Below are 26,436 nucleotides of genomic sequence, written 5' to 3' on the forward strand. Positions count from 1 at the left end.
TTTAAAAACTTCATTTTGAAATAATTTTACATTTATGGAGCTGTTGCAAAGATAGTACAGAATTATTGCACACCCTTCACCCAAATCTCCCCAATGTTAAAATCCCACGTAACCGATACATTTATCAAAACTAATAAATTAACATTGGTAAAAGAACACTAATCTGAATTATTCAAATTTCACCAGTTTTTCAAATGTCGGTTTTCTTTCTCCTTAGTCTCTTCCAATCTGTGACAGTTCCTCATTCATTCCTTGTCTTCCATGACCTTAGAGATTTTTGAAGGGTACTGGTCAGGTACTTTGTAGAACATCCATCAAATGGGGTTTAATTACGTTTTCTCATGGTAAAGGCTGTGGATTTTTGTGAAAAATACCACAGAGATGATGTGTCCGCATATCAGGGATCACACGACATCAATATCCCATTACCGATAATATTAATCTTGATCTCTTGATTTTGTGTGTGTGTGTGTGTCTGTGTGTGTGTCTGTGTGGCTGGCCAGTATGGCGATCCGAACCCTTGACCTTGGTGTTTTGATCTCTTGATTAAGCTCTGGTGTCTGCTAGGTTTCTTTGCTGTAAAGTCACTATCCAATCCTCTTAACATGCAGACACCCGTGGAAGGAGCACCAAATCCTTCCCCACTGAAGAGAGGCTACTGTGGAATGAGTTAGATCAGCGCTGAATTCTGCAAGTTCCAGTACCTGGAAGAAACAGAATTTGTGAAGTGGGGATGCCAATACTCACTATGCTGAGGTTACTGGAGATAACGCATGTAAGTGTTCAGCACAGTAACGTGGCACGTTTTGCTAAATGGCAGCGTGGTTTCACAAAGTTATTTCCTGCTAGGGAACTCTGAAATTTTAGTTGCCTGCGGGAGTAGAAAGGCTCTGGGAAGAAGGGTCCCCTTTTTAAGAGATGAGAAAATGACAAAGCACAGAGACGTTTAGTGGCTTCTCTAAGGTAACACGGGTGGGGCTGAATTCTCAGGCCAGCCGTGACCAATTCATCTCAGAGACTGCATGGAATATTCCCAAGGCCCTGACTCCAGCCTCAACCCCGGACTTTAACGTGTTTTCAGCGCATTTTGGCTCCGGGCCTCTATCTGGGTACAAAGGGGGTCTCAGCAACCGCCCCCCTCGCCATCATACTCTCCCACCATCCTCCACCCAGGATTTCCAGTGCCACCTCGATTGAGAGTTGAAAACATCCTCCAACGCCAGGAACAGCTGGAGTTGGGAATTTTCCATAGCTTAAGTTCCCCTTCACTCCTCACTTTCGAGCAGCGGAGAGCAAATTCTTCACGAGCCCTGGGGGAGCCGACTAGCTTCAGCTCGTCCGCCCGCCCCCTTCGTCCGCCACCCCGCCCCACCCTGGGTCCTGATAGGCTGCCGAAACTGTCCATTTTGACAGGAAGCTGTGCGCAGGCGCAGAAAACCACGGGACTAGGCCGAGTGTCGGCTACGCGGAGCTGCGGGATCGGTCCGAGATGGTGAGTGTCCTCTCGGGCCTTGCGGCTGACGGCCGCCCACCGCCTCGCGCCGAGCCATCCATCCTCCGGGAAGGGTCTCAGAGTGTCCAGTGGGGAGTCCGCGGGGCTGGGCGGGGCCGGGGCCGGGCTCGATCTGACTGGAAGGCAGAACCCAGGCGGCGCGGGCCTCTGGACCCGAACCGAGGCGGGTCTACCGGGTCCCGCTGCACCTTGACGGGAAGCAGGAGTCTGGGCCTCGGCGAGGAAGGGACGGAGGGTCGGGGGCGGCCCACAGGCCCCCGCCCCCTAGCATCCTGGGCCCTGTTGCGCGGACTTGTCCAGCCTTAGTGACAACATTTCCTGGCAGTTCATTGTGTGGCAGGCACTGCTAAGCGCTTTCCGCATCTTGTCTTTCCTCCTCACAGCTCTGTGAGGTAGGTACGTACGACCATTTGCCCGGTTTTACTTACTTTGATTCCAAAGCCCAATGGAGCTTAATGCCTTGCCCCAGGAAATGGTGGAGGTGGATTTGAACTCTAGAAGCTTGGCTGCCGCCTCTCTGTCGGCGCGGCTCTTTAGAGCGGCTGGGATTGGGTGTGTGAGTTAGGAACGAGCGGGGTCCACCCTCGGGGCTCCCAAAGCCTCTGCCTTGCTGGCTGCAACTATGGCTCCCTACGCCTTTACAGGGTTTGAGTTTTCTTGTGTTTTTAATCCTCACGGCTTGTACAAAATTTGAAAAGACCCTTTAAATGTTAAACCATGTGAATGCATCACCTTTTCAAAAATCATATTTAGAAATCTAAAATTTATAAGAAAAATTGAAAAGGAAAAAGAAACAGTGCTATCGCCTAGAGGCAGCCACTTACAGTCAGGCATATACTAGTCTTTTTCGCTTCAGTTTTTGCTTTATTTAGCTCCAATTGAATATACAATTGTGGGTTCTGCTTTTTTCATTATTAAACAACAAAGAATGTATGCACATCATTAAAAACATGTAATAATGCTACAAGCATATGCAACTTCATCTTTCACATCACTTTTTAAACTAAAAAATAAATTTTAACAGGTAAAACTTGCACACAGTAGAAAAAATAATAATATAAAAGAATCTAAGTGAAGAATAAACTCACACCCAAATTTGACCCCCAGCCTCAGTCTTATTCAGAAACAGGCACTCTTAGTTTCTTGTGTATCTGTACAAGCATGTGTATGGCCCCTCTTCTTTCTGACATTAATGGTAGCTTACTACAACCTGTACCACGCTGTTGTGTGTTTATACTCATAAAAGCAATACATATTGAGATGCACATTTTAATGAATTCAAGTAGTACCATGGTATATAATACAGAAAGTGCATGTAGTCCCCATCTTGCTACTCCACAGTAACTACTGTTGGCAGTTGGGTGTGTTTCCTTCCAGATTTGTTTGGTGCATAAGCACATTTATATATAAGCTATTTGTTACATGAAATTGGAACATACATGCTTATCCATGTTGTTTACTTTAAGCTATACGAGGGGACTTCAGAAAGTTTGTGGGAAAATGGAATTAAAAGATAAAAAGAAGAAAAACCCTTTGTTTCTCAACATAAGCTCTAAGTTCAAGACACTTTTTTTGTTGTTGTTGTTGTTTTCTGCTTGTGGGTGAACAGATCCAAACCCTTGACCTTGGTATTATAACAGCTGCACTGTAACCAACTGAGCTAACTGGCCAGACCTCCAGACACTTTTATAAGCAATGATACCAGCCATTTTGTCCATCTTTAAAGAACTGGGAGTCCTGGGAATTTAACCATGTCAATGCAGTCTTTTTTACATTATTAACTGAAGGAAATGGGGGTCATTTAAAGATTTTTTAAGATTAGAAAACAAAAAGAAGTCAGAAGTAGTCAAATCAGGACTGTAAGGTGGATGCGTAATGATTTTGCATTGAAACTCTTGCACAATCGCCCTTGTTTGATGAGAGGAATGAGCAGGAGCATTGTCATCGTGGAGAAGGACTCTCTGATGAAGCTTTCCTGAACTTTCTTCTGCTAAAGCTTTTTTTTTTTTTTAACTTTCTCAAAACACTCTCATAATAAGCAGATGTTATCTTTGGCCATCCAGAAGGTCAACAAGCAAAATACCTTAAGGATCCCAAAAAACTTATAATCTTTGCTCTTAACCAGTCCACTTTTGCTTTTACAGGGTCACTTCCACCTCTTGGTAGCAATGGCTTTGATTGTGCTTTGTCTTCATGATCATGCTAGTAAAGCCATGTCTCACCTCCTATTACAGTTCTTCAAAGAAGTGCTTCAGGATCTTGATCCTACTTGTTCAGAATTTCCATGGAAAGCTCTGCCCTTGTCTGCAACTGATCTGGACGCAACAGTTTTGGCACACGTCTAGCAGAAAGTTTGCTCAGGCTGTAATTACTCAGTCAGAATTGTGTAAACTGAACCAGTTGAGATGTCTATGGTGTTGGCTGTTGTTTCAGCTATTATCATTGGTCCTCTCAAAAATGTCAAACATTTTTCCATGTCTACTTTGTTCTTTTAAACGCTGTATTGTATCCTATTCTGATATATACATTTGGGGGTTAACAGTTTTTCACTACAGACAGTGCTGCAGTAACTGTTCCTGTGTTTTTTTATACTCATAGTAGTGGTTCTGTAGGCTAGATTAATAGAAGTGCTACTTCTTGTGTGCATATTTTACATTTTGGTGAAAACTGCCCTTTAGAACAATGACATAAAAATCATCCATAAGTCTCATCAGCTAGTTTTACCACATCATATAACATAACTATTTGCATCTTTGTATGCTCTCCTTCCTCTTTGTTCACATATCTATATCTTTAAAGATATACAAGCTAGGGGTTTTGTTTGTTTGTTTTCATTTTTGTTTTTTATGTTCAAGAACATTTAACCTTGTTGCTACGTTATCTTTGTGATGAATTTTTTTTAGTGACTACATAATAGTCAATAAAATAGTTATACCATAGTTTGCCAAACCATTCCCCTGTATGTACATTTATGTTGCTTCTAATTCTTAATTAGTAGAGATAATGTGTACGCCTCTGTGTGTGTATAGTTTGTTTTATTTTTTAATTTATTAGATTATTTCCTTAGGATAAAGTCTCAGGAAAAAAATTTCTGAGGCAGAGGGACAAATACTTCTATGGTTCTTACAACGTATTATCCTGTAACTTTCCCAAAAGGTTATATTGCCCCTGTATACCTCTTTTGCTGTGCAATGCTAGCACTTTAAAAGATATCTTGGCGTTGCTATGATTTTTTATTTCTTTATTTACAAGGAATGATGATCATTTTTCTGTGTGTTTGTGATTTCTCTTAGTTATATTTTCTACTAGTATTCTTTTGCCTACTACCTCTTGGAGACTTGCTATTTTTTTAATCATTTTATGTGATGTTTTTGGAATTACTCTTTGTTATATTTGATGCAAATATTTTTCTATCCTTTTGATTCATTATTGATTTATAGAAGTTAAGTTTTATGCTTAGTAGTCAAATTGGTCACGGTTCCTTCCTTCATGAATCATTTCTGTGCTGAGCCAGTAAATAATCCCGGAGCTTTATTGCTGTTTGTTTTTCCATCTGTCGGCAATATGCACCTGGGAACTAGATACCCCAGGAGCTTTGTCTCCTTCACCTCATTGCCTGAGGTGCATTTCTTTCTCATCATTTAGTTCTTGGCTTAAAGGTTACATCTTCAGGTGTTCCTGACCACACTAGCCAAAGTAGCCTCCCCTGCCCCCACAGCCTTGTCCCTGTACCCTGCAAAAATCTTGTTTACTTTTTTTTTTTTTTAAGTCTGTTACACCAGAATGTGAGCTCCGTGAGGGCAGGAACCTCATCAGTTATGGTCACTGGTATATTCAGCTCCTCTCTTGACCTGCTGTGTGTTCTTGGCAAAACGCTTCTCCTTTCTGAGCCTCAGTTTCCTGTCTCTAACACGGATATTATACTAACCATGGAAAGTGAACGAGAGGTTCTGATGAGAGCCATGTGTCTGAAAGCAATATATGACCCTTAGTAGTACTGAGTCGATAAATGGATGTCTGTGTGTCCTCCTGTTCCTGTTTACTTTTTAAACAGATCTCAGTGGCGGGTTCTCATTAAACTTATTACTTAAACTTTAGCTTTTTCACAATGGATACTGTAAAGCCGTCCTACCTCCTCTTCAGTATTTATTGAACCTATCCTCTGCCAGGTCCTGGGGCTATAAAGGTCCCTGCTGCCAGAGTTCTTTGGCTCTAGAGGAGGAGATGGGTGCAGAATGATGGTTACACTCCACCATGAGAAGTGCTGTGAAGGCTGGGTGCCACGAGTGCTCAGAAGAGTGGCTGGTGTCAGAAAAGGCCTCCCACAGGAGGCTCGTCAGCTCAGTCCAGAGGGTTGGGAGATAGTTACATAAAGTAGTAAGTGAGGAAGAGAAGCTCGTTTCCTTCAGACAGAGGGAGTAGCACATGCCAAGGGCCAAGGCTGAAGGCCCAGGACTCCTGGCAGGCTGTGTTTGCCTCCTGCAGTCCCTTCTCCACACAGCAGCCAGTGCAGCCCTTTTGAAACATTGTATCTTGTCACACTTCACCTCAAAACTTGCTAGTGGTTCCACCTATCATCCCCAGTAAAAACCATGGTCTTCCTTGGTCTACCAGGTTGCTGTGATCTGATCTTGGCTGCCTGCCAGCACTCTTACCCTCCTCACTGCTCTTCAGCCAGACTGTCTCCTTTGCCTTTCCTTGAACAGGCCAGACACTTCCCACCCCAGGACTTTTGTACTTGCTCCTTATGCTGTCTGGAATACTCTCCCCAGAAATCCACATGGCCAGGTCCCTCATTTCCTTCAGCTCTCTACTCAGCTATCACCTTAGAGAGGCCTATTCTGTCCACCCTATTTAAAATGTCCATCAGCCTCTGCATTCTAGATCCCCCTCCCCTACTGTAGCTGATATTTATATTTTACTTCTTTTTTGTTATTTAATGTCTGACTCTCGTCCCTCTCTTCCCCCTCCCCAACCCCCAATGTCAGCTTCATGAGGGCAGGGATTTGTGTTATATTTTGTTCACTACAACATCCCCAGGGTCTGATACATAGAAGGTGCCCATATAGTTATTGAATGAATAGCAGTCTTAGAAAATTTCACCTTTTTCATTTCAGCCCTACTCTCCAAACTCTAGGGTATATTTTGGACCTGAATTCTGATTTGGTTTTAGCTTTCTTTCTCCTTCTTTCTTGAATTAGTTGCAAATTGATTGAGCTGTCCTAAATTATCATCCAAGTTATTTGTATATATTCTTATTCTTATAATGTTGAATGTGTCAGAGTCCTTTTGCCCCTGTGTCAGAGACCTCTGTCTTAGAAACATAGAAAAAGGGGGGTTTTTAAATGTTTTTAAATACAAATAATAGAATTAAAAGGGCTGTTTTGAAAAAAAAGAAAATAAAACCTTATCTATAATTCCCTATTCTTAATGGGCTTTTTTATTTTTTTCATAATGTCCTCTAGCCCTCTTCTTGTTTCCACATGGTTGCAATCACTACGCACTTTATTTTTGCATTTTTCTGTTTTCACTTAACATATCACAAGCCTTTTGTGGCGGCATAATGTAGTCTGATCACCATTATTAATGTGTTTATTATAGTCCCATGAATAGATATGCCATAATTTAATTGGCCTTTTCCCTAATTGTTGGGCATTTCTAGTTCTTCATTTTGCTCTTGGAGATGTCACTGCAAGCAAAAATCTTGCTGTGCTCTTTTGTTCTTTTGGAGTATTTCCTTAGGATGAATTTCCAGGAGGGTTACCAAGTCAGACAAAGTACTATACAGTATTGACCACTATCGTACTTTACCCCTGCCTTCAAGAATAGCACCCGCTATGTAGTAGGAGCTCAGTGAAAGTCTGCTAAATGACTTATGATCTCATACATGCATAACCCACTGAACTGTACTCTTACATCTACAGAGTTAGCCCTGTCCTTTTACCCAGGCTGCAGATTTTAGGTTCATCAGGGTATATGCCATTCTGTAAGAGGAACTTGTTTGCCCTTTCCTCCAGCATTTGAGAGTATTCTTACATCACTGGGGAGTGGGTGGCGGTGACTGGATTATTGTCAGCCTTGTGCCTTCCACAAAAACAATAATTCATTGTTCTATCTCCACCCAGTGTTTAGGACCCCCCTAACTCATTAGCCCCTGTAGTAGGGAACCATTCTTTTTTGGTGAATGGAATCTCTGTTTGTAACAACTCTCAGCCTTTGAGGAGCTTCTGGCTGGTTCTGGACTGGTCTGGAAGGGACCTTCTGAGAACAAGCACACTTCAAGGCCAGTTTCCATCCACAGGAAGAGTTAGTCCTAGTTTGTTTAAGCAGCTGTTTATCAGCGCCTACTCTGCAGACCACTGTGGAGACTCTACATAATCATACACAATACCTAATACATGTCTCAGCAAGGCACAGCCAAGGGTTTGGAGAGTCAGAGGCAGGCAAAGACTCCATTGAGTTGGGGGATCAGTAAAGGCTTTGTGAAGGATGTGACATGTTAGGTGGCCTAGAAGAATTTGTTGGATTTTGGCAGAGGAGAGTCCTTGTAGAGTAAAAAGGTATGGAGACAGAGAGGTAAGGGCACGTAGCTGGAGAGTAGAGGGAAAGGTAAAATAGTGAGGAGTGATAACGTAGAAGGCCTTGCATGGCAGGGAGAAAACTCAAACATCTCCTCTGTTTACAAATTCCATGTGCCAAAATATCCTCCTGACTAGCTTCTGGTTAATCGGGATTAATGGTCCTCTTCCTAAAGCACATTGCCTGTGGCTGTGTGTCAAGTGTCACACTACCTCAGATGCCAGCTTATTAAATCACTGAGTCTATCCTCATGGAGTCGTTTTGCTTCCTTTCAAATGTTTCCAGTTGTGCCATTTGGACCACAAGTGACAAAGTGTCTCCTTCCTGTTAGACACCACTGTTTGGGTTTTTTCAAATCATCAGAGTCCTTTCCCCCCGACTCTACCTAATATGTGAGTCATGAATGTGTATGTACTCTTGGGAATGGTATTTATATTCTGCTCCCAAATAGCTGAGGCGGGAGATATAATACTGCCTGGTGGGCAAAGGGCCAGGAGCAGTCCCTTCCCATGCTGAAGATGTGAGCAGGTGCTCTGGCTGCTGGTCATGGCCCAAGGACCATTCCAGACAAGCCTGAGGAGCTTTGAGGAGGTGCCAAGTGCCTGGGTATTACTTTTGCTGTTGGAAGACAAAAGTGTGACTCATCTGCCTGAGGTATGAGGAAGTTAATCCAGCCTACGTGGTCTCTCCTAACTTTGGTCTTGTTTCTGGCAGGCAGAGGTGGAGGAGACACTGAAGCGACTTCAAAGCCAAAAAGGAGTGCAGGGAATCATCGTGGTAAACACAGAAGGTATGCCCTCTCTCCGGCTAGGCCTGCCTGCATCCAGGGAGGCCCCCAGAATGCAGCCCAAATAGTATAACATTTGCTGTTTACTCAGCCCCTTTGTGTACCTGATTTAATTTTAAGCTTTTTTTTTTTTTTTTTTAATATCTCCAGTGTTCTACCGCTATTATTGGAATTCTTAATTTTAAAAAAAGAAAAAATTCACTCAGTCCCACTGTTTGACAGATCATATATTCCAATATTCTATTCCTTTTCAGCCCTTGTCCAGGCACATTTCTGATGGTTATCATCATAGTTGTTACTCTTTTGCATGTGTTTACACAGGGCCTTTTTTTTTTTTTTTTTTAAGATGACTGGTAAGGGGATCTTAACCTTTGACTTGGTGTTGTCAGCATCACGCTCACCCAGTGAGCTAACCGGCCATCCCTATATAGGGATCTGAACCCACGGCCTTGGTGTTGTCAGCACCACACTCTCCCGAGTGAGCCACGGGCTGGCCCTGAGGGCTTTTTTTTTTAAGTACCAGTACAGTGTTTATTAATGCATTTATGTTGTTTCTACTTTTTTCTGTGCCCGTTAAATGGGTATTAAGTACCACTTATGTTGATTCCACTTTTTTTGCTAGATAATACTCTAGTCAACTTCTTTGTGCCTATAGCTCCCTGCCCCCCATTTCTGGATTATTTGAACAACTGGAAGAGTACAGGTATTAATTTCCTCAAACTGCACTAGCCATGGTAAAGAAGGGAAATAACATTTATCACACAACCACTCTGTGCCAGGCCTTGGGCTAGTGCTTTACAGACATATTGTTTCGTTTATTCCTTAAAGTAGCCCTGTTGTCTCCATTTTTCAGTGGAGAAAACTGAGTCTAGAAATTTAACCGATTCATCTGCCATCACAGAGCCAAGATTTAAATCCAAGTCTGTCTCAGTGTATTTGTGCACTTTCTCCCACAATGTGCTGTGAAGAACCAGAGAGTGACTGCTGGCGTGATGCCCCAGGCCCTGTGCTCCAGGCAGTAATAAGGACAAATGCTCTGGAATCCAGCAGTTGTGAGTTTGCATACTGCCTCTGCTCCCGACTAGTCATGTGACCTTGAGCAAGTCACTTAAGCCTGCAAATGTAGACAAAAATTATATCTACCTTACAGGGTTGTAAAGATGGAACAGGGCTGTGTTCCTTAAGTCTAGGGGTTCTGTGCTGCCCCTAGAGGTGGGGGCCGGGGTCCCTCTCCTCCATTTCAGTCATAGCAGCCCTACTCAGATCCATTAGCTTATGTTTCTGCATTAGTTTTAATTTGAGAAAAGGGTTTGGCCAATTTAAAAACTAGCCAGCTAAAGTGTACAAAATAACATAAGCCAGTGTGCGTGAGGCTGGGAGGGGATAGGTACACCAAGACATTGCTGCTGACGTTGGCAGCTTTGCCAGTGAAGGTCCATGAAAGCAGGGACCATGTCTGACTCACCTCTGTTCCCAGTGTCCATCCAGCTTAGGCACTGGACGTTTGTTGAATGAACAAACCAATCAGTGGGGCTATCAACCCCTTTGTTTTGATAACTCCACTTTGTGGATCATTTCCCTGTGTTCCAAGGAATAATCCCAAAGGAAAAAAACAAACTTTTGCAAGCATGTTTGATGCCATAATAATTAGGTTAATAATTGTCATGATGCCTATAATAATAATAGTTAACATGATTGAAAATACTATCATTTCCCAGGTACCAGTATAAATACTTTACATAGATTAATTCATTTAATCATTAAAACAGCCCTAAGAGGATGGAACTATTAATATGTTCATTTTATAAATGAGGAAACTGAGGGTTAGAAAGAGGTGCAGTAACCTGTCCAAGATTACACAGAGAGGGAGTAGTAGAACTGGAATTCTAATTGTGTAGTCCATGCTTTTGGCCACTAGCCAGGCTGCCCCCCAGTGCCCAGGGCTTAGGAATGGCTGACAGACTGGAGAATCAGCCCCCATGGATGCCCTGACACTGAGAATACAGTTGTGGTAGGTGTGAGGATCTTGTCAACATGAGGAGGTGGATAAGCCATTGCATAAGGATGGGGAGGCTGCATTGTTGCATACCTCTTGGGAGTCTGTCTTCCTTCTCCAGCCTTAGTTCCTGGTCTCTCTTGTTGGGGGCCTCTGCAGCCCACAGTCTCTGCATTCCTCTCTGAGACTTATTTTATTCCATCTTCTTGCCTTAGTGCTTGCTCTCACCCCTGCCTGGAATGCTCTCCAGTCTCTGCTGATCCCCTGTCACCCACTCTTCAAGATTCCTTCTAATGTTCCTCTTTTAAGAAGTATCCCCTTGATGATAATTAATCTTCACAGCAACCTATCTTACTAAGAAGGAAATTGAGGCTCAGAGAGGGTAAGTGATGTGCCCCAGATAGGACTGTGCAGGCCCTTCAGTGCCCAGCAGAGGGTCTCCTCTCCCAGGCCAGTATCAAGAGTAGCCCTCTCAGTAGAGATGATATAGCATTGGTTACTTATTCCCTGACTGCCCTAGAGAGTAGATATTAGTGCTGCCACCTTTATAGACACACATGTGGACATCCTAAGAGATCAGGCCATGCCCAGAGTCACCCTACTATTGCTGGGCTTCCCCTGTTTTCTAGCCCAGTGCATTGAACCAGCTCTGATTTGCTTGAGGCTCTTTGAGAGCCCTGTGTGTATGTGTTGTCATTCTCGGCCTTGTTCTGGAAAGGCAGAATTCTCAACATACCTACTTAAATCAAGCAGAATTGAAGTCACCAAGGGCAACAAAGTGGAGGTAGCATGTTCTTAGAATGTTATTTTTCAAGTCGACAGAGTCCTGGCCAGCCTGGAGCTGGACAGATCGTGCTCCCCAGCTTTGTCAAATTCTGATTAAACCATGTGGCCATTTCATTTAAAGGAGGTTGAGAGCCCTCAGGACACTGTGGCAGGCAAGAGCAGATGCCCTGCTCAGGTCTAGCCATGATCATCTGGGTAGCCTGGGGCAAGTCCCTTACCATCTTCAGACCTCAGCTGCCCCAAGTGCAGTGGCAGTCCAGGTAATCTCTTTTGAGCACTTCTTGCTCCAAGACCCAAAAAATTGTTTATATGTCACCCAGAGAGTCTGTCTACTGGGACTGGACGTTTTGACCCCAGATGGGGAGAGACCAGCCCCAGGGGCTGACTGCCCCAGCTGGGATCCCTAGGCTTCTATCAGTACTTGAAAAGAATAAGCCTTCATTCTTGCCTTAAAACTGCCCTTAATGTCAAGCTATTTCATTGGGAACATCTAGCCCCAACTATTTAACTTTGGGATACTAATGAGTACTTCTTTTTGGTGTATACTAATGTGGAAGTATTGTATAGTAGCTAAGAATATGGAATATGGAATCAGGTAGCCTGGGTTGAATCCTGGCTGTACTTACTTATCAGCTGTGTGATCTTGGGCACAAGTCAGTTAACCTCTCTGTTCGGTTTTCTCATCTGTAAAATGTGGATCATAATACTACCTTCCTCTTAGGGAGCTTTCAGAATAGTGCCTGATGAGTAGTAAATGCCATATAAACGTTATAGTTATAGTGTGTGTGTGTGTTTATTTTTAATTTGTGTCCCATTCACAGAGCTCCTACTTCAGTCTCTCATTTACACTTCACACAGTGACACTGCAAGGCAAGCGTGTTTGCCCATTTTTCAGATGAGAAACCTGAAGCTGAGAGAGGTGAGGCGACCTGCCTGAGGTCAGCCAGCTGTGGACGGGGTGGTCAGAACCCAGGGTCTGACTTGATTGCTCTTCCCACTGTTCCATGGGGCCTTTAAGCCCTCTGGAAGCTTCCACTGAGGATGATTATTTAGGGGTAATCATGTGAGGGATCCTTATGATCCCATCTACGGTTTTCCTACCCTCATGATTCAGCTCAGCTGCCTCTTCCTTCAGGCTGCCCTCCCTGACCACCCCCGCCCAGAGTAATTGCTCCTGTCCCCAAACCCCTGACCCACCCCTGTCCCAGTCTGTTACCAATCACCTGCCACTGCCTTTTGACATCTCTGCCTTGGCCAAAATCAAATGGTGTTTTATAATAAGTGTAGGTTTAAGCAGCTTTACCAAGAACTTAAGGCACATTTCATTCCATTTATCTCTCCAGATTCCCCTACCAATCTCTGCTACTACCTATACAGGGCAAAATAAGACTCAAATGTATAAGCCCCATGAAGGCAAGGATTTGTCTTGTGTTCACTCCTGTAACCCCACTACCTGGAACTATGTTGGCACAGAGTTTGTGCTTGGTAAAAATATCTGTTAAATTTTTTTAATGTTTTTTATTGTTGCTTGAAGGAATGGGGTGTGGTGGGAGGACCTGGCTGCACAACCTGACAGATCCGAGCCCCAGGCTAGATACTGTGCCTCCCCAGTAACCAACTATTTCTATGGGCTACACAGTCTCTGTTGTGAAGACAGAGGCTTGGATAGGTGGCCTGATAATTAGGCCATTTTTAGGTCTCTTCCAGGTCTGGTTTCCTCTGAATCTAGAATTAATCTCTTGTCCTTGTTTGAAATTCTTCCCAGTCTTGATCCCTGCCCCCGTATTTCCACATTTTGTTTTTACAGAGAAACAACAAATGGTTAGTTCCTTGTCTCCTTTACACACCTTTCACTTGTAGAAATGTGATCAAACTCATGCCAGTATTTGTCTGAACTACTGAAAGTAGACCCTGTGACCACTCATTCATTAACAGCAATAAATGTTTAATGCAGTCTCTCCAAGGACACTGGTGAGCAAGTCAGACTTGGCCCTGCCCTCGGGGAGTTTACAGTCTAGTGCGGGATGGACATAATAATCACTTCATAACTGTACGATGTCAAACTCGAGTAACTGCTCTAAAGGAAAGCTGCATGGTGCTGGGACCATAGAGTGGGGGCACTGACTACTGAGGGTGGGTGGCATCATCAGAAGGGAGGAGACCTGAGGGACCCCTGGGAGTCATGAGTGAATAAGGGAAGGATGGAAAATTCTAGGCAGAGAGATCTGTGAGAAGGTGGCCTCAGGTATAAAAAGAGAAGGTCAAGGGGTCTGATTACCCAAACCTTGCCAGGCTTTGGGACTGGTAGGCCCTCTCACCATCAAGGTCCAAAGATGAGCTAAGAGGAGGGTTCCTGGCCAGGAGCAGAAATAGCCAACCCAGGGCCCCTTCTGGGCTCTGGTCTTGGCCCTCAGCAGGTGGGCTCCCTGTTAGCAAGGTCCTTGCAGATTTAAGGAACAGTTACGTCCCCTCAGGTTATTGCGTGGGTGGTGTTGATCACAAACTAACATTTTTTAAGTGTGTACTCCCGCTAAACATTCTTAAAGGGATTAAGCGATATTAAGTCCTCACACCAGCACTTTGAAGCACAGACATTGTTTTACATATGAGGCAGTAGAGGCTGGAAAGGTTAAGTCACTTGCCTAGGCCACATAGCTATGAAGGGGCAGAGTCAAGGTGTAAGCCCACATCATTGGATTTCAGAGTCCTACTCAGTCATCATCCCCATCTTTGATAGATTATAGTGGACACACTGCTCATTCTGCCGTCCTCAGGAAGGTACACTACGGAGCAAGGCCTCATGGTGCCCTAGTGTGCACGTTGTTGCTATCCAGGACCCAACAGCAGCCCTGGTAACCTGTTTGACTTGTCCCTTAAAGGCAAGTGGCCACTACGACTCATTCTCATGACTTCACTTGGCTCAAAACAGCTGTGACTCAGCTGCTTCTTTTGCTACCATGTCCTCCTCTTCTCCTGCCCACTCTTGTGATCCTGGTGCCCTAAGAAGGCAAGGTTCAGTCAGTTTTCTTGCCACACGATGGGTAGACCAAAGGATGACTGCCTTTGGCTGATCCCTAGGCTGGTTAGTTGTGGGCCAGATCAACAGGGTCCTGAGCCCACAATCTGGCCACTTCTATTCAAATGTGAAGAGCCACTTGTGCCATATTCCTCACAAGTAAATGTCAGCTGGTGGGCTCTTGGGGTCTCATGGATGGAGCTTTCTGCTGATATGTCACAGCCAATTCACAGGCACCTGTGACCCAATTGCGGCCTTACCTCCATGGCAGTAGGCTCTGTCCAGCGAGCGAGATCCACTTAATAGTTCATCTCAAGGAAGCAGTCCTCAAAACAGAAAAGGCTTGATGCACAATGATGTTCACTGCCCAGTTAATTATACTAGTATAGAACCTAGCTAAGTGTCCAACAGTTGGGGAGTGGTGGACGCTGTGGACTGTCCACTCAGTGGGCTCTTTAAAGAGGTAGAATGATATGTACAGACACGGAAACATTGCTTTAATTTGGGGGGCACAATCGTGTATAGACAATGTGTTTACAACTGGGCCCTACACCTCCCTTGCATGGGAACAGTGGTGATTAGGTTGTGGCACAAGCTGACCTTTTATCTTCTTCCTCCTTTTTAGCATTTACAAATTTGTAAATTCTGAGCATTATGAGTGACAGTCTCTTTTATTGCTGGAAACCCGTCAAAGCAGTGTGACCCTGTGAGAGAAGCCCAGTAGTGGAGCCAGCAGATCTGCACTTGAACCCTAGCCCCACTGCTTCTCTGCTGTGTGATCCTAGACGGGTCACCTCCCTGCTCAGAGCTCCTGTTGCCTCACTGGTAAATAAAGATGGTGAAGCCACCCACAGAATAGTTCTGGGGCCTGATGCTGACATATTTCGGGTGCTCAGCACTGTGCCTGTCACATAACAAGCCCTCTGTAAATAGTGGCATTGTTTACTGCCAGTGCATACGGTAGAATCAGGGTGTGGGGTCAGGAGCTTGGCAAAAAGGGGCTCCACCATCCTGCTCAGTCTCCATCTGCTCTCCCTTCAGGCATTCCCATCAAGAGCACCATGGACAATCCCACCACCACACAGTATGCCAACCTCATGCACAATTTCATCTTGAAGGCACGGAGTACCGTGCGTGAAATTGACCCCCAGAATGACCTCACCTTCCTTCGAATTCGCTCCAAGAAAAATGAAATTATGGTTGCACCAGGTAAGAAATCTTGCATCTCCCAAATTAGGAACAGAGCCTCACAGCACATTCTCCATGGCTTACCAAGGCCTCAGCACACTGGGCCTCCAGAGGGTCCAAGAAGGGCCCGAGGAGTTGAAGGAATCAAGTCAATGCCTCGCTGCTGAGCCAGCCTTCAGCTGGGGTCCCCCAACCAGTCCCGACTCACAGTGACTCCAGGCCACAGAGGGGAGAGATAGACATATAAGCATAATAATACAGTGTCACCAACACCTTGGTCTGGAGAAATTCAGGGAGCATTTGGGATATAGAGGAGGGTGTGATCAGGTCTTCCTGAGCCATTGGCAAAGGCTTCCCAGAAGAGGACACTCGAGCTGAATCCTGAAGACACAGGAAGGAGTGTGAGCACAATGGAGGGGCTCAAAAACTATGTTGAGGGGAAAAAGAATTCAGTGATTCCAAACCAGAATGTAAAACAAAATTACAATACAGTCATATTACCCTTGAAAAAATGTTAACTTGCGGGCCGGCCTGTGGCTCACTCGGGAGAGTGTGGTGCTAATAACACCAAGGCCGTGGGTTCAGATCCCATATAGGGATGACCGGTTAGCTCATTGGGTGAGCGTGGTGCTGACAACACCAAGTCAAGGGTTAAGATCCCCTTACCGGTCATCTTTAAAAAAAAAAAAAAAAATGTTAACTTGTCCACTTATAAAGCATAGTCCTGTCTCTCTAGGCCCCATACAGCTAGCTTTTCCTCCAGCCCTGAACAGAGTGCTGCTTCTGTGTTACATGAAGTGTTCGGCTTGCATTTGGAAGCTGTGTAGTACAGCCAGCGTCCGGCTTCAGGCCTCAGGACCATTCTCAGGGTGATGAGATGCTCCTGCTGGGAGGAGCCCACAAGAGGGAACAGCAGGACCACCTCTCCTGCCCAGCCTCACCTCACTCTCACTTGGGGACTGGAGTGGCAGGCAGATTCTCCAGGACTATTTTTGCATTGTTACTTCTTTGCCACCCACTCTTCTGTTGGGCTGAGCCACGCAGTGTGTGAGTTGCACCGAATGTGATGGTGCACTTAGGTTGCAGTGCAGCTTATCTAGGGCGTCAGAATGTGTGTAGGAAGGAGTAGTAGCAGGTGAGACTTTGAAACTTTACTCCAGATGAGAAGGGGCCTCAAACATCAAACTCAGCTGCATGGACTGGATCCTATGAGCAGAGATTTTTAGGGCAGGAGGTAATATGATTGTGATTAGGGCCTGAAGGAAGGAGGGCATTGGGGAGGCTGAGGACACTGAATGCCCCTGGGCTTGGCAATACAGATGGTCTGTGGAATTCTGAGGTAATTTGATGGGGGGGTCAGCCACTCCCAGCAGCAGTTGGAAATTGGTTCTTTTCCAGGCCTGCTCTGGCCCAGCCTGGCTGCCTGCAAGGATGGGAAAGAGAGAACCATAGAGCCAGTCACAGAGGCTCACAGTCTCCCTGGGACACTCCCTAGAGGGGTGGGGACAGAGCCAGTCAGTCACAGAGAAGAACATTAGGATAACTTCAGGGTTATTTATTCCAAAAATGTGCCGTACACTCTTCAGTGCATCACATGCCATTCAGTACCTGATTCTGGCAGGGAAAAAAGACTGCAAGAGGCACAGAATCTGTTTTTCCAGCTTGACCTCTTGTAAGTGTGACCTTGGGCATATGACATGTATAATCTCAAGTGGGGGTCTGTGCTGTTGGTCTTCTGAAACACCTGTCTGGTTGAGTGTGTTGGCTTGGGTTCGGGCAAAAAGCCTTGGAATGAAATTTGAACTGAAATCCTCCCAAGACTTCATGCTGTGTGACTATGGAGGATAACTCTCCACTTCCTTAAACACCTCACTAGAAGTCAAGCTGGAATGATCCCACTACTCACCCTGTACATCAGAGCAGACCTTATGCTCCCCAGTGGCCCACCTGGGGCTCCGAGTGTGAGACATGGGCAAATTATGTGGTCTCCACATCAGACAAACTCACTGTGGACAATGTCTTTTGGCTTAAAGCTTCCAAGGACGTCTCCTCTGGTAGGGCAGAGTTGTCTGAAAGCTCCTGGCCATTCATTTCTCAGCTCAGCAGAAAAGGCATCTCCACCCTGGCATTGAGGACTCACAAGCATTCAAAGCCCCTAAGTGTGTTGGGGTTTTTTCTTTTTTTTGTGGCTGGCTAGTGTGGGGATCCAAACCCTTGACCTTAGTGTTACCAACACCACGTTCTAACCAACTGAGATAACTGGACAGCCCTAGTATGTTGGTTTTTTGGGTTCAGGATGGGCAGCTTCAAAGTTAGGAGTACTCCTTGGGGTTCACAAGCCCAAAGGCCCCACATCCTTGTCTGTGAAAGCGAGGATGAAGTGGCCAGACCCTCGCCAGGGCAACACATGGAGCCCTGCAGGGAGCTCTGTTTCTGTTTTACACACACATACACTTGCAGTGCCCACACACATATCTTGTTAGGCTAGAGTGTGTGACATGTTGAGAATGAGTGTTCCTTTGGATTGCCCTCCCATCCTATGCTCCATCCACATTGCTGCCTCTCAGAGACTCAAACTCTTGTCCCTGGAGCCTTCCCACATGCCATCCTGTTGCCAGGAATGCCCCGTCCTTCCTTGTCACTTGGCTAACCAACCACTTATCTGCATTTTTAAGTCTGTCTCCTCCACTAGACAGTTAGTTCCATGAGGTCAGGGACTTGTAAGCACAGAGTAAGTATTTAAGAAATATTTGAATAAATAAATAAATGACTTCCTAAACCTCCCTCTATTGGTTGACACTCCCCCCCTGCTATGGCTCAGAGGTGGGGTCAGCAGCGGAGATGGGGTCATGGTTGTCTGGGGCATGGTGTTGAGAATGAAAATCAGTGATTCGGCACTTTGATGTGGCCAAGAGAAAATACTGTGTTTTGGTGCCAGAACCCCCTTAGGCAAGAGCCACTGACCGGAGCCTTGCAGGTATTAGGTCTGGGTTGCCTTAGGATTACCATAGCACACAGGCCCTTCAGGGCAGCCCCTGGCATAGAGTAGGCCTAGCTGCTACAATTTGAGGTGGGCCCTTGTGGGACTATAATTAGCACCCTATACATTGTGAGCAACCTAGAGCAGCCCGGCCAGGAAGGAGGTCCACAGTCCTTTCCTCCCCACCTAATCTGACCCAGGCCACAAAGAGCAGCAGGTAGTTTCAGACAGTTTGGCTTTCCACACAGGTACCAAATTTACCCCATCCTGGCCCAGAACAGCCCACGTGAAGAGACTTTTTAAGACAGACTTGGTTTCACTTATTAACCTCACTGATACAATGCTGAGTTAACTCAGCATAAGTAACCTTTAACACTCTGCCTTTCACAAGGCACTTGAAATGATATTGGATTTGGAGCTTAATAATTTGGAGTAAAATACACTGGTATTATTGATTGTGTCTGTTTTTATCAGTGTCTTGTTAATCATTTCTGTTTTTATTAGTGATTTTCATTCGTGCATATTGCTTAGCCATGAAACTGTTAGCTATTTAATTTCTTTTGCTTCCCAGTTGCAACAGCCCATTATGGGAAGAACGAAGCTTTAGGCTTGGATCTGAACAGCCTCAAAGCAGACATGCCTGAGGTCCTGCCATTTCATTCTTGCTCAGCAGGGGGCAGCAGACCAGAGGCATTCAATGTATGGGGTCAAACCCAGCTCCCTATCCCTATCCCACACTACCTCATCCCACCCTGTATTTGCTGAGGCTTGGACAAGTCATTTAACTCTCTGAACCTCAGTGTTCGCATTAATAAAATGGAAAAACACTATACCTACCTCATAGAGTGATTCAACGATTCATTGAGGTGCCATGTGAGAAGCGGTTGCCCCATGCTGGGGCACACAGAATCCTTGGTAAATATTTGCGGTCTGATCATTAAGTGGGCAGAGCTGAAATGCCCTACTTCTCCATTTTCTTCTATAAAATGAGGGGCAGTCAGGCTCACCTCTGAGGACTTGCACTTCCTGTGATTTCATGACGAACACTTTTCCTCACTGGGTTGTATCCTTGGAGCTGCTGGAATCCAGGCAGCTTTGTCCTCTTTGATTTAGTGCCTTTGAAATTTTCTTGTCCAGAAGGCTCTGGAAAGCCAGCAGCTAAGCTTGTTATAGAAACTGACATTAACCCAAGACCAGTGAGGTTGAGGTTGGAATTCCGTCTTTGACACTGACTAGCTGGGTAACCTTAAGCTAGCGGGTCTCCCAGAACCGGCAGCATCAGCAACATCTGGGAGCTTATTATAAATGCAAATTCTTGGGCTCCCCACCCAGACCCACTGAATCAGTGGCTGGGGGTGGGGCCCTCTAGCTTGAGAACCACTGCTTTTGGCAATTCTTTGAAACTCTGAACCTGAGTGTCCCCACCCACAAAATAGGGATGAAATCCTACCTACCTGATGATTCTCTTGTGGGGAGGATTAGAAAAGAGGAAGCACGGGAGAGTGCCCGCTGCCCGGTAAAGGGGGAGACCGCTTTCCAGCAGCCATACATTCAAGAGCTCCCACAGGAAACTTGCAAGTTTTTCTTCTGTTTTCCCAGCAATTGAAAGTAGCCTGAGCATTGATTGCTTTTTATTGCTTTCCTCCCCTCTCCCCATTTTATGGTTAGTGATTCAATGATTTATTCACTTTCTATTTTTCTCCCATTTTACATTTAGTGATTTGTTTTTTCTTTTTTCTCTTTTGCAGATAAAGACTATTTCCTGATTGTGATTCAGAATCCAACCGAATAAGCTACTCTCTTGGCCCCCCGTGTTATATCTTAATTTAATGCCCCCCAAGAATAAGTGTTAATCCATATCAACCAACTGGCACATGGAAATCACCTTAGAGCCCACTTAGACCACTCCGGTGACCATGGGTGGGCTGGCAGCTCCACTCACCCCACCAAAGTAATCCCTCTTCTGTGCAAGTTGCTCCCAGAGTCACTGGGTGGGCCCTCTTTTCTCACTTCCAGGTTTTGGACACAAGCTGGTGAGAAGCCCACACCCAGCTTCCTTCTGACCTTCAGTTCACCTTGCCTCCCTTAGAAAAGGTTGTTTTTTCTTTAACTAAAAATAATTGAAATGCTTACCCTGCTGTTGTGTCTTTAAAACTGGGTTGAAAAGGCTTCTCTCTTCCTGTGTAATCACATAGTCTGAAGACTGCGCCTAGCGATAGACTGTGTCCATGGCCTCTGTGCGGCCTGCTCCTTATTTCACCTGTGGCCACACTTAGCACAGCTGGTGTGTAACTGGTGCCCTGGTTTCTGGGTTACTTGTCCCTAGACACCTCTTTTACCATTTCCTTCTCCTGCCAACATTTTGAAAGATTTTTCTACTACGCTGCACTAGTGAGCATGATATTCATGGAGGACCCAGAATGTACTCAGTCTATCATATATAGTAGCTCCTATCACCTCACTGTATCCTCTGCAGACAGTGTTAAAGTCACCCTAGAGATGAGGATTTGGGGCCTACAGAATGGCTTGCTCGAGGCCTCGTGGCCAGGAACACAGGGGTGTGCCTCAGATAGCCCTGCTCTTTCCACACTGCCTCCCCAGAAATCCTGATGGCCCCAGTCTTCGAATGAGTGCATCCTGGGTAAACATGCACTTCTCTGTAGATGTGTGTCAGTGGGGGAGGGGTCTTCTCACTGAGAGGTTCCCAGAATGTGCCTGCACTCTACAGGCTCTAGGCCACCTGTCATGCAGCAGCACTCTGGTTTTCTTCCCCCTGAAACCATGTGTATTTATTGGGTTTTTCTTTTTGTCTTCCTATTCTTTTTACACAGGAAAAAGATTCCAAGCTGTATATTGTTGGCAAAACCAGCAAACCTGGAAATTCCCCTTCCTTGTCCTTCTCCTTGCCCCAGAAGTGACCATTGTCCACAGTGTGGTCATTCCATCTAGCAAAAATACTTTTCTAAGTTTTCCAGTGATGTTTCCTTAACAGTATCAGGAGAGTTAAACGTGAACCCTTGGGAGTTGAGGGATGTAGTTTTTAGCGGCTTGGCAAAATTTCTTCAAACTGTCCTTTTTTTTTTTTTTTTTTTTTTTTTTTAAAGATGACCGGTAAGGGGATCTTAACCCTTAACTTGGTGTTGTCAGCACCACGCTCACCCAGTGAGCCACGGGCCGGCCCTAAAACCTCCTGTTTTAATGAAAGATAATAGGAATTTTCCTCTCCATAATACATCCATGTTTGTCTTAATATAAAAATAATCCTCTCAAATAGTTTTTCCCAAGTCTTTAAGTAAAATTGTTTTTCTGGGAAACCACTGCTGTTGACCCTGTCCCTGTGGGCCCAGGAAGCACCCCCTGAGAGATGATGATTGCAGACCACGCATAGTAATTCTCTCCTAGATTCCCTGTTTTAAAAGAAAGTGAGGTACAGCTACCAGTATGTTCCTTTTGTTCTCAGAAGCTGTTGGAGGACAGGATCCAAGTCTGAGGTTTCCTTGTCCTTTTGGCTTGAGTTTCTATAAGAAGGATAATTGAGAAGAAAGTTTGATTAAAAGAAATTATCTGGGAGGTGAGGTCAGGTTTCTAGAAGAGGGAAGGACCTCCGTCCCTGGAGGAAGGAGTTGTTCTGGCTCCAGAGTAAGGGTTTGGAAGAGGGTTTGGAGCTTGTCCTTCGTCCCTTCCCTCCTTTCCCTACCACTCCCTCTTGTTTGCGTTAAAGTTCCCCATCCCAAACTGATCCATCCAGGTCCCAGGGAAAGTTCAGGCTCAGTCTGTCCTTGGGAAAAACCTAATGACCCATGGAAAGATACTCCACCTCCTAATGCCCTGAGCGCTGGGATTTCATATATCAGAAGCCCACCTTGGGATGCATTCAAGTTTATAGCACAAGTGTAACTTGACTCACCTTAAGATGTAAAAGTTCAGGTTTTTAAAATTCTAAATAATGGCATTACATATGCAAAATTCCTGGTGTTTCTGTACTTAAAAGTAGCGAGTATACAGGAATATAGTACCTATCAAGGTTAGTAACAGCTATCCTAGTCCTAGAGGGAAGAGCTTGGTTTCTAGGATTCAGAAGTACATTTGCCCAAATAGCAAAGGTGTGCCTACTCCCAGTACTTTTTCTTTTTTAATTTTTTATTTTTTTTTTGGCAGCTGGCCAGTATGGGGATCTGAACCCTTGACCTTAGTGTTCTAACACCCCCTCTAACCAAGTGAGCTAACGGGCCAGCCCCCTGATGCATTTCAAAGTATGTTGCACACAGTACATGCCCCTAAACACTTCAGGTACATATCATTAACCAGTTTGTTTACTTTTCTTGAGGGGTAGATATGATTTACATATAGTAAGATGCACAAATCTTCCTTGTGTACCACTTAAGTGACAAATGCTGACTCTTGTGTAACCACGCCCCCCTTCAAGATCATATCACCCTAGAAAGCTCCCCTGCTGCTTCCCAGTCAGTCCAGCCCACTCCCCGGAGGCAACCCCTGTTCTGACTTCCTCCAGGTATGGTTTTCGCCCTCCAAGGTACAGCTCTTGCCTGGGGCCCCTGGGGAGGGGCCTGCAGTTCAGGGAAGTGGCTGCTTGCGAAATGCCACAGCTGCCATCTCCCTTCATCGCTGATGCCTCCACCTCAGCCCTAGCCACTGCTGTTCGGAATTCTGATTTCCTCTGTGAGCTAGTATTGCCATTTCTCCAAATATTAAAAATGTTCCAGGGATTATAGGCTTTCTCCCCTTTCATATGTTTGGCTCTCAAACCAAATGCACTTTTGTACATTTTTTTCATTTGAGAATCTTAAGCCATCTTTCCATACCAAGTTCAGGTTCTGGTTTGTCTATCAAATCACCAGAAAAAAAATGAGAATGGGGGTCACATAAATTGCATCATCACAGCAGGCAGAAATCACTAAGTTGGGAAGCACATCAAATTAGCAGACACACTCCAATGGTCAGTAAACTTGGCTGATAAATCATATATTCAATTGAGAAGGAAAATTACACAAGTACTTCATGGCAAACAAGCTCAGTTCATTTTGGTCTCCCACTGTCCTTAAAATCACTCGGGTTCTTCCCTGCCTCTGGCTGGAATGTAGGGCAGGCCCTGCGGTGGGTCGACAATGTGGCTGGTCCAGTGTAAGAACAGGGCCTTTGAGCTGCTTTTGGAGATGGAGGCCACCCCTCCCCCAGCTTGGCCCACTGCGGCCTAGCCCTCTGCAGGGGACAGCAGCAAGTGTCTGGCCTTGGCTTTGTTTGCCCACCTTGTGCTGTCACCTCTTTTGCTCCATGTTGCTAAGAAGGGGGTGAGTTGTGGAGAGAAAATCTCATAGGTTACCAATGCCATTGTAAACTGGCTTTGGCTCAGTGAGCCTGGCATGGGTTTAAAGCTGAACCTGCTTCTGGTGTGTTTTCAAAGACATTCTCCCTCCCCCCACCGCAGCCTCTCTTCTGTCTGAGCCGCTCCTGCCTGCCATCCCCTTACTGTTGATGACACACTCCCTCTGGCTGGCCCCTTCTCACTGTCCTTTGGGCCCCTGGTTCTCTGGGTCCCCCTCTGCACACTCTCCCTGTTGATTCAAGGTGCAACAGAATCACCCATCACCTCCTTCCATGTATGGTGAGACCCAGCACATGAACACCCTCTAAAACTTGTCCTCTTGGGGGCTGGCTGGTGAGCTCAGTTGGTTAGACCGTGGTGCTAATAACACTAACGTCCGGGGTTTGATCCCTGTATCGGCCAGCCACCACAAAGGTTAAAAATTCTCCTCTGGCTTTGCAGGCCTGCATTGGTCTCCTTGGCATACAGCCAAGAGACTATGTCTTAGGGTCTCAGCAGAAAGTAAGACGAATATATTTCTTATGAACTAGGATATTAAAGTGGAATTACATTGTTAATGACTTTGCCTAAAAGGCGATGTGAAGTAGGAAATTTCATGATATTTTTTAATTTCCTGGATTTTGAATACCTTTTTGATATGCGAGACTTGTCTGACTTTCAGGCATTAGATTTTCATATATATTTAGGAAAAACATGACCAAAAGTAGCAGATTGCCTGTAACTTGTTCTTATTTTACAATAATCTTCTTTTACAAAACAGTGCTTCATTCATTTACTCATTTGACAGGTATTTAGTGAATGCCTACTGTGTGCCAGGCCCCAGTCTAGACATAAAGGACATGGTGACAAGAGCTTACATTCTTGAGGAGATGAAACAGCCAATTTAAAAAAACAAACATCCTGGCCGGTTGGCTCATTTGGTTAGAGCATAGTCCTGTAACACCATGGTCAAGGCTTCAGATCCTTGTACTGACAAGCTGCCAAAGAAAAAAAGAAAAATCTATGCTCGGACACCACCCCAGATCAATAAATCACAATCCCTGAGAGTAAGCCCTGGGCATCATTAGTTTTCAAAGTTCCCCAGGTTTCTCGGGCCGAGCCCGTGGCGCACTTGGTAGAGTGCTGCGCTGGCAGCGCGGCGACACTCCCGCCGCGGGTTCGGATCCTATATAGGACTGACCGGTGTACTCACTGGCTGAGTGCCGGTCACGAAAAAACGACAAAAAAAAAAAAATAAATAAAAAAAAAAAAGTTCCCCAGGTTTCTGTGACAGGCAGCTTGGGCTGAAAACCACTAACATATGGTCTTATAGGACATGGTTAAGCGTACAGAAGGCTATAACAAAAATATCTGAATGCAGAGATAAGGAAGAACTCTTGAAAGATTAAAAATAGGAAGGAAATAAATTCAACAGAAGGGGGCTGACTTGTTAGATCAGTTGGTTAGAGCATGCTGCTGATAACACCAAGGTCCAGGGTGTGATACCAGTACTGGCCAGGTGCAAAAAAAAAAAAAAAAAAACCTTACTGGCCAGCTGCCAGATAAGTAAATAAATAAACAGAAGGATTACAAGATAAAGTTGAGGAAACTCTCAACTTTAAAAAAAGAGAGAGAAAATGGAAAAGCTAAAATTATAGTATCAGTCCTCTGAATAATAGCAGTTCCAGAAAGAGAAAATGGAGGGAGAAAATTATCAACGAGAGACTATAAGAAAAATTTCTGGGACTAAGGCCATGAGTTTCCAGAATAAAAGATCTGAGAGTCCAGAGTAATTAATATTAAAAAGACCTGTGCCAAGCCCCATCATCATAAATCTCAAAACACTATGGACAAAATCCAGAGGGAGAAAAACAGGATACAAAGAATTAGAAATCAAAACAGCATTGGACATCCCAATAGCATCGCCAGAAACTAGAACAGTGAAGCAGATCTTTCAAAATTCTGAGAAAAAAATCACAAACTAGAGTTCTCTACCCAGCCATATTATGAGTCAAGTTTAAGAAAAATATTTTCAGACATGTAAGGTTGCGTGTATTCATCTCCCACGCACCTTCCTCAGGAAGCTACTGAAGAACATACTTTATCAAAGTGTGGAGCGAAGCAAAGGAGGTACGACATGGGATCCAGGCAGTTAGACTCCAACATGCGAGAGAGACCAAGGGAAGCTTCTGGGTGACGGTGAAGAATGCTGGGCAGTAAGCCCCGAGAGAGAAGTCCTGAGTAGGGTAGGAGGCGTGTGTCCAAGAA

General features: G+C 45.0%; 1 protein-coding gene across 1 annotated transcript; it reads left to right on the forward strand.

Moving 5' to 3' along the window:
• Positions 1 to 1,421: 1,421 nt before the first annotated feature.
• Positions 1,422 to 20,977, forward strand: DYNLRB1 (dynein light chain roadblock-type 1). Its single transcript, XM_063110083.1, has 4 exons — positions 1,422 to 1,492; positions 8,807 to 8,882; positions 15,719 to 15,886; positions 20,594 to 20,977. The coding sequence occupies exons 1-4, from the start codon at positions 1,490 to 1,492 to the stop codon at positions 20,635 to 20,637; spliced, it is 291 nt and encodes a 96-aa protein (XP_062966153.1). The 5' UTR covers positions 1,422 to 1,489; the 3' UTR covers positions 20,638 to 20,977.
• The last annotated feature ends 5,459 nt before the right edge of the window (positions 20,978 to 26,436 follow it).

Source organism: Cynocephalus volans, chromosome 1 (genome assembly GCF_027409185.1).
Source record: "Cynocephalus volans isolate mCynVol1 chromosome 1, mCynVol1.pri, whole genome shotgun sequence".
NCBI classification, from domain to species: domain Eukaryota; kingdom Metazoa; phylum Chordata; class Mammalia; order Dermoptera; family Cynocephalidae; genus Cynocephalus; species Cynocephalus volans.

What these genes read in the sequence shown, in the direction of transcription:
- DYNLRB1 (XM_063110083.1), top strand. An exon ending in CATCGTGGTAAACACAGAAG is followed by an intron (nt 8,883 to 15,718) that starts GTATGCCCTCTC and finishes CTCTCCCTTCAG; the next exon opens with GCATTCCCATCAAGAGCACC. An exon ending in TGAAATTATGGTTGCACCAG is followed by an intron (nt 15,887 to 20,593) that starts GTAAGAAATCTT and finishes TCTCTTTTGCAG; the next exon opens with ATAAAGACTATTTCCTGATT.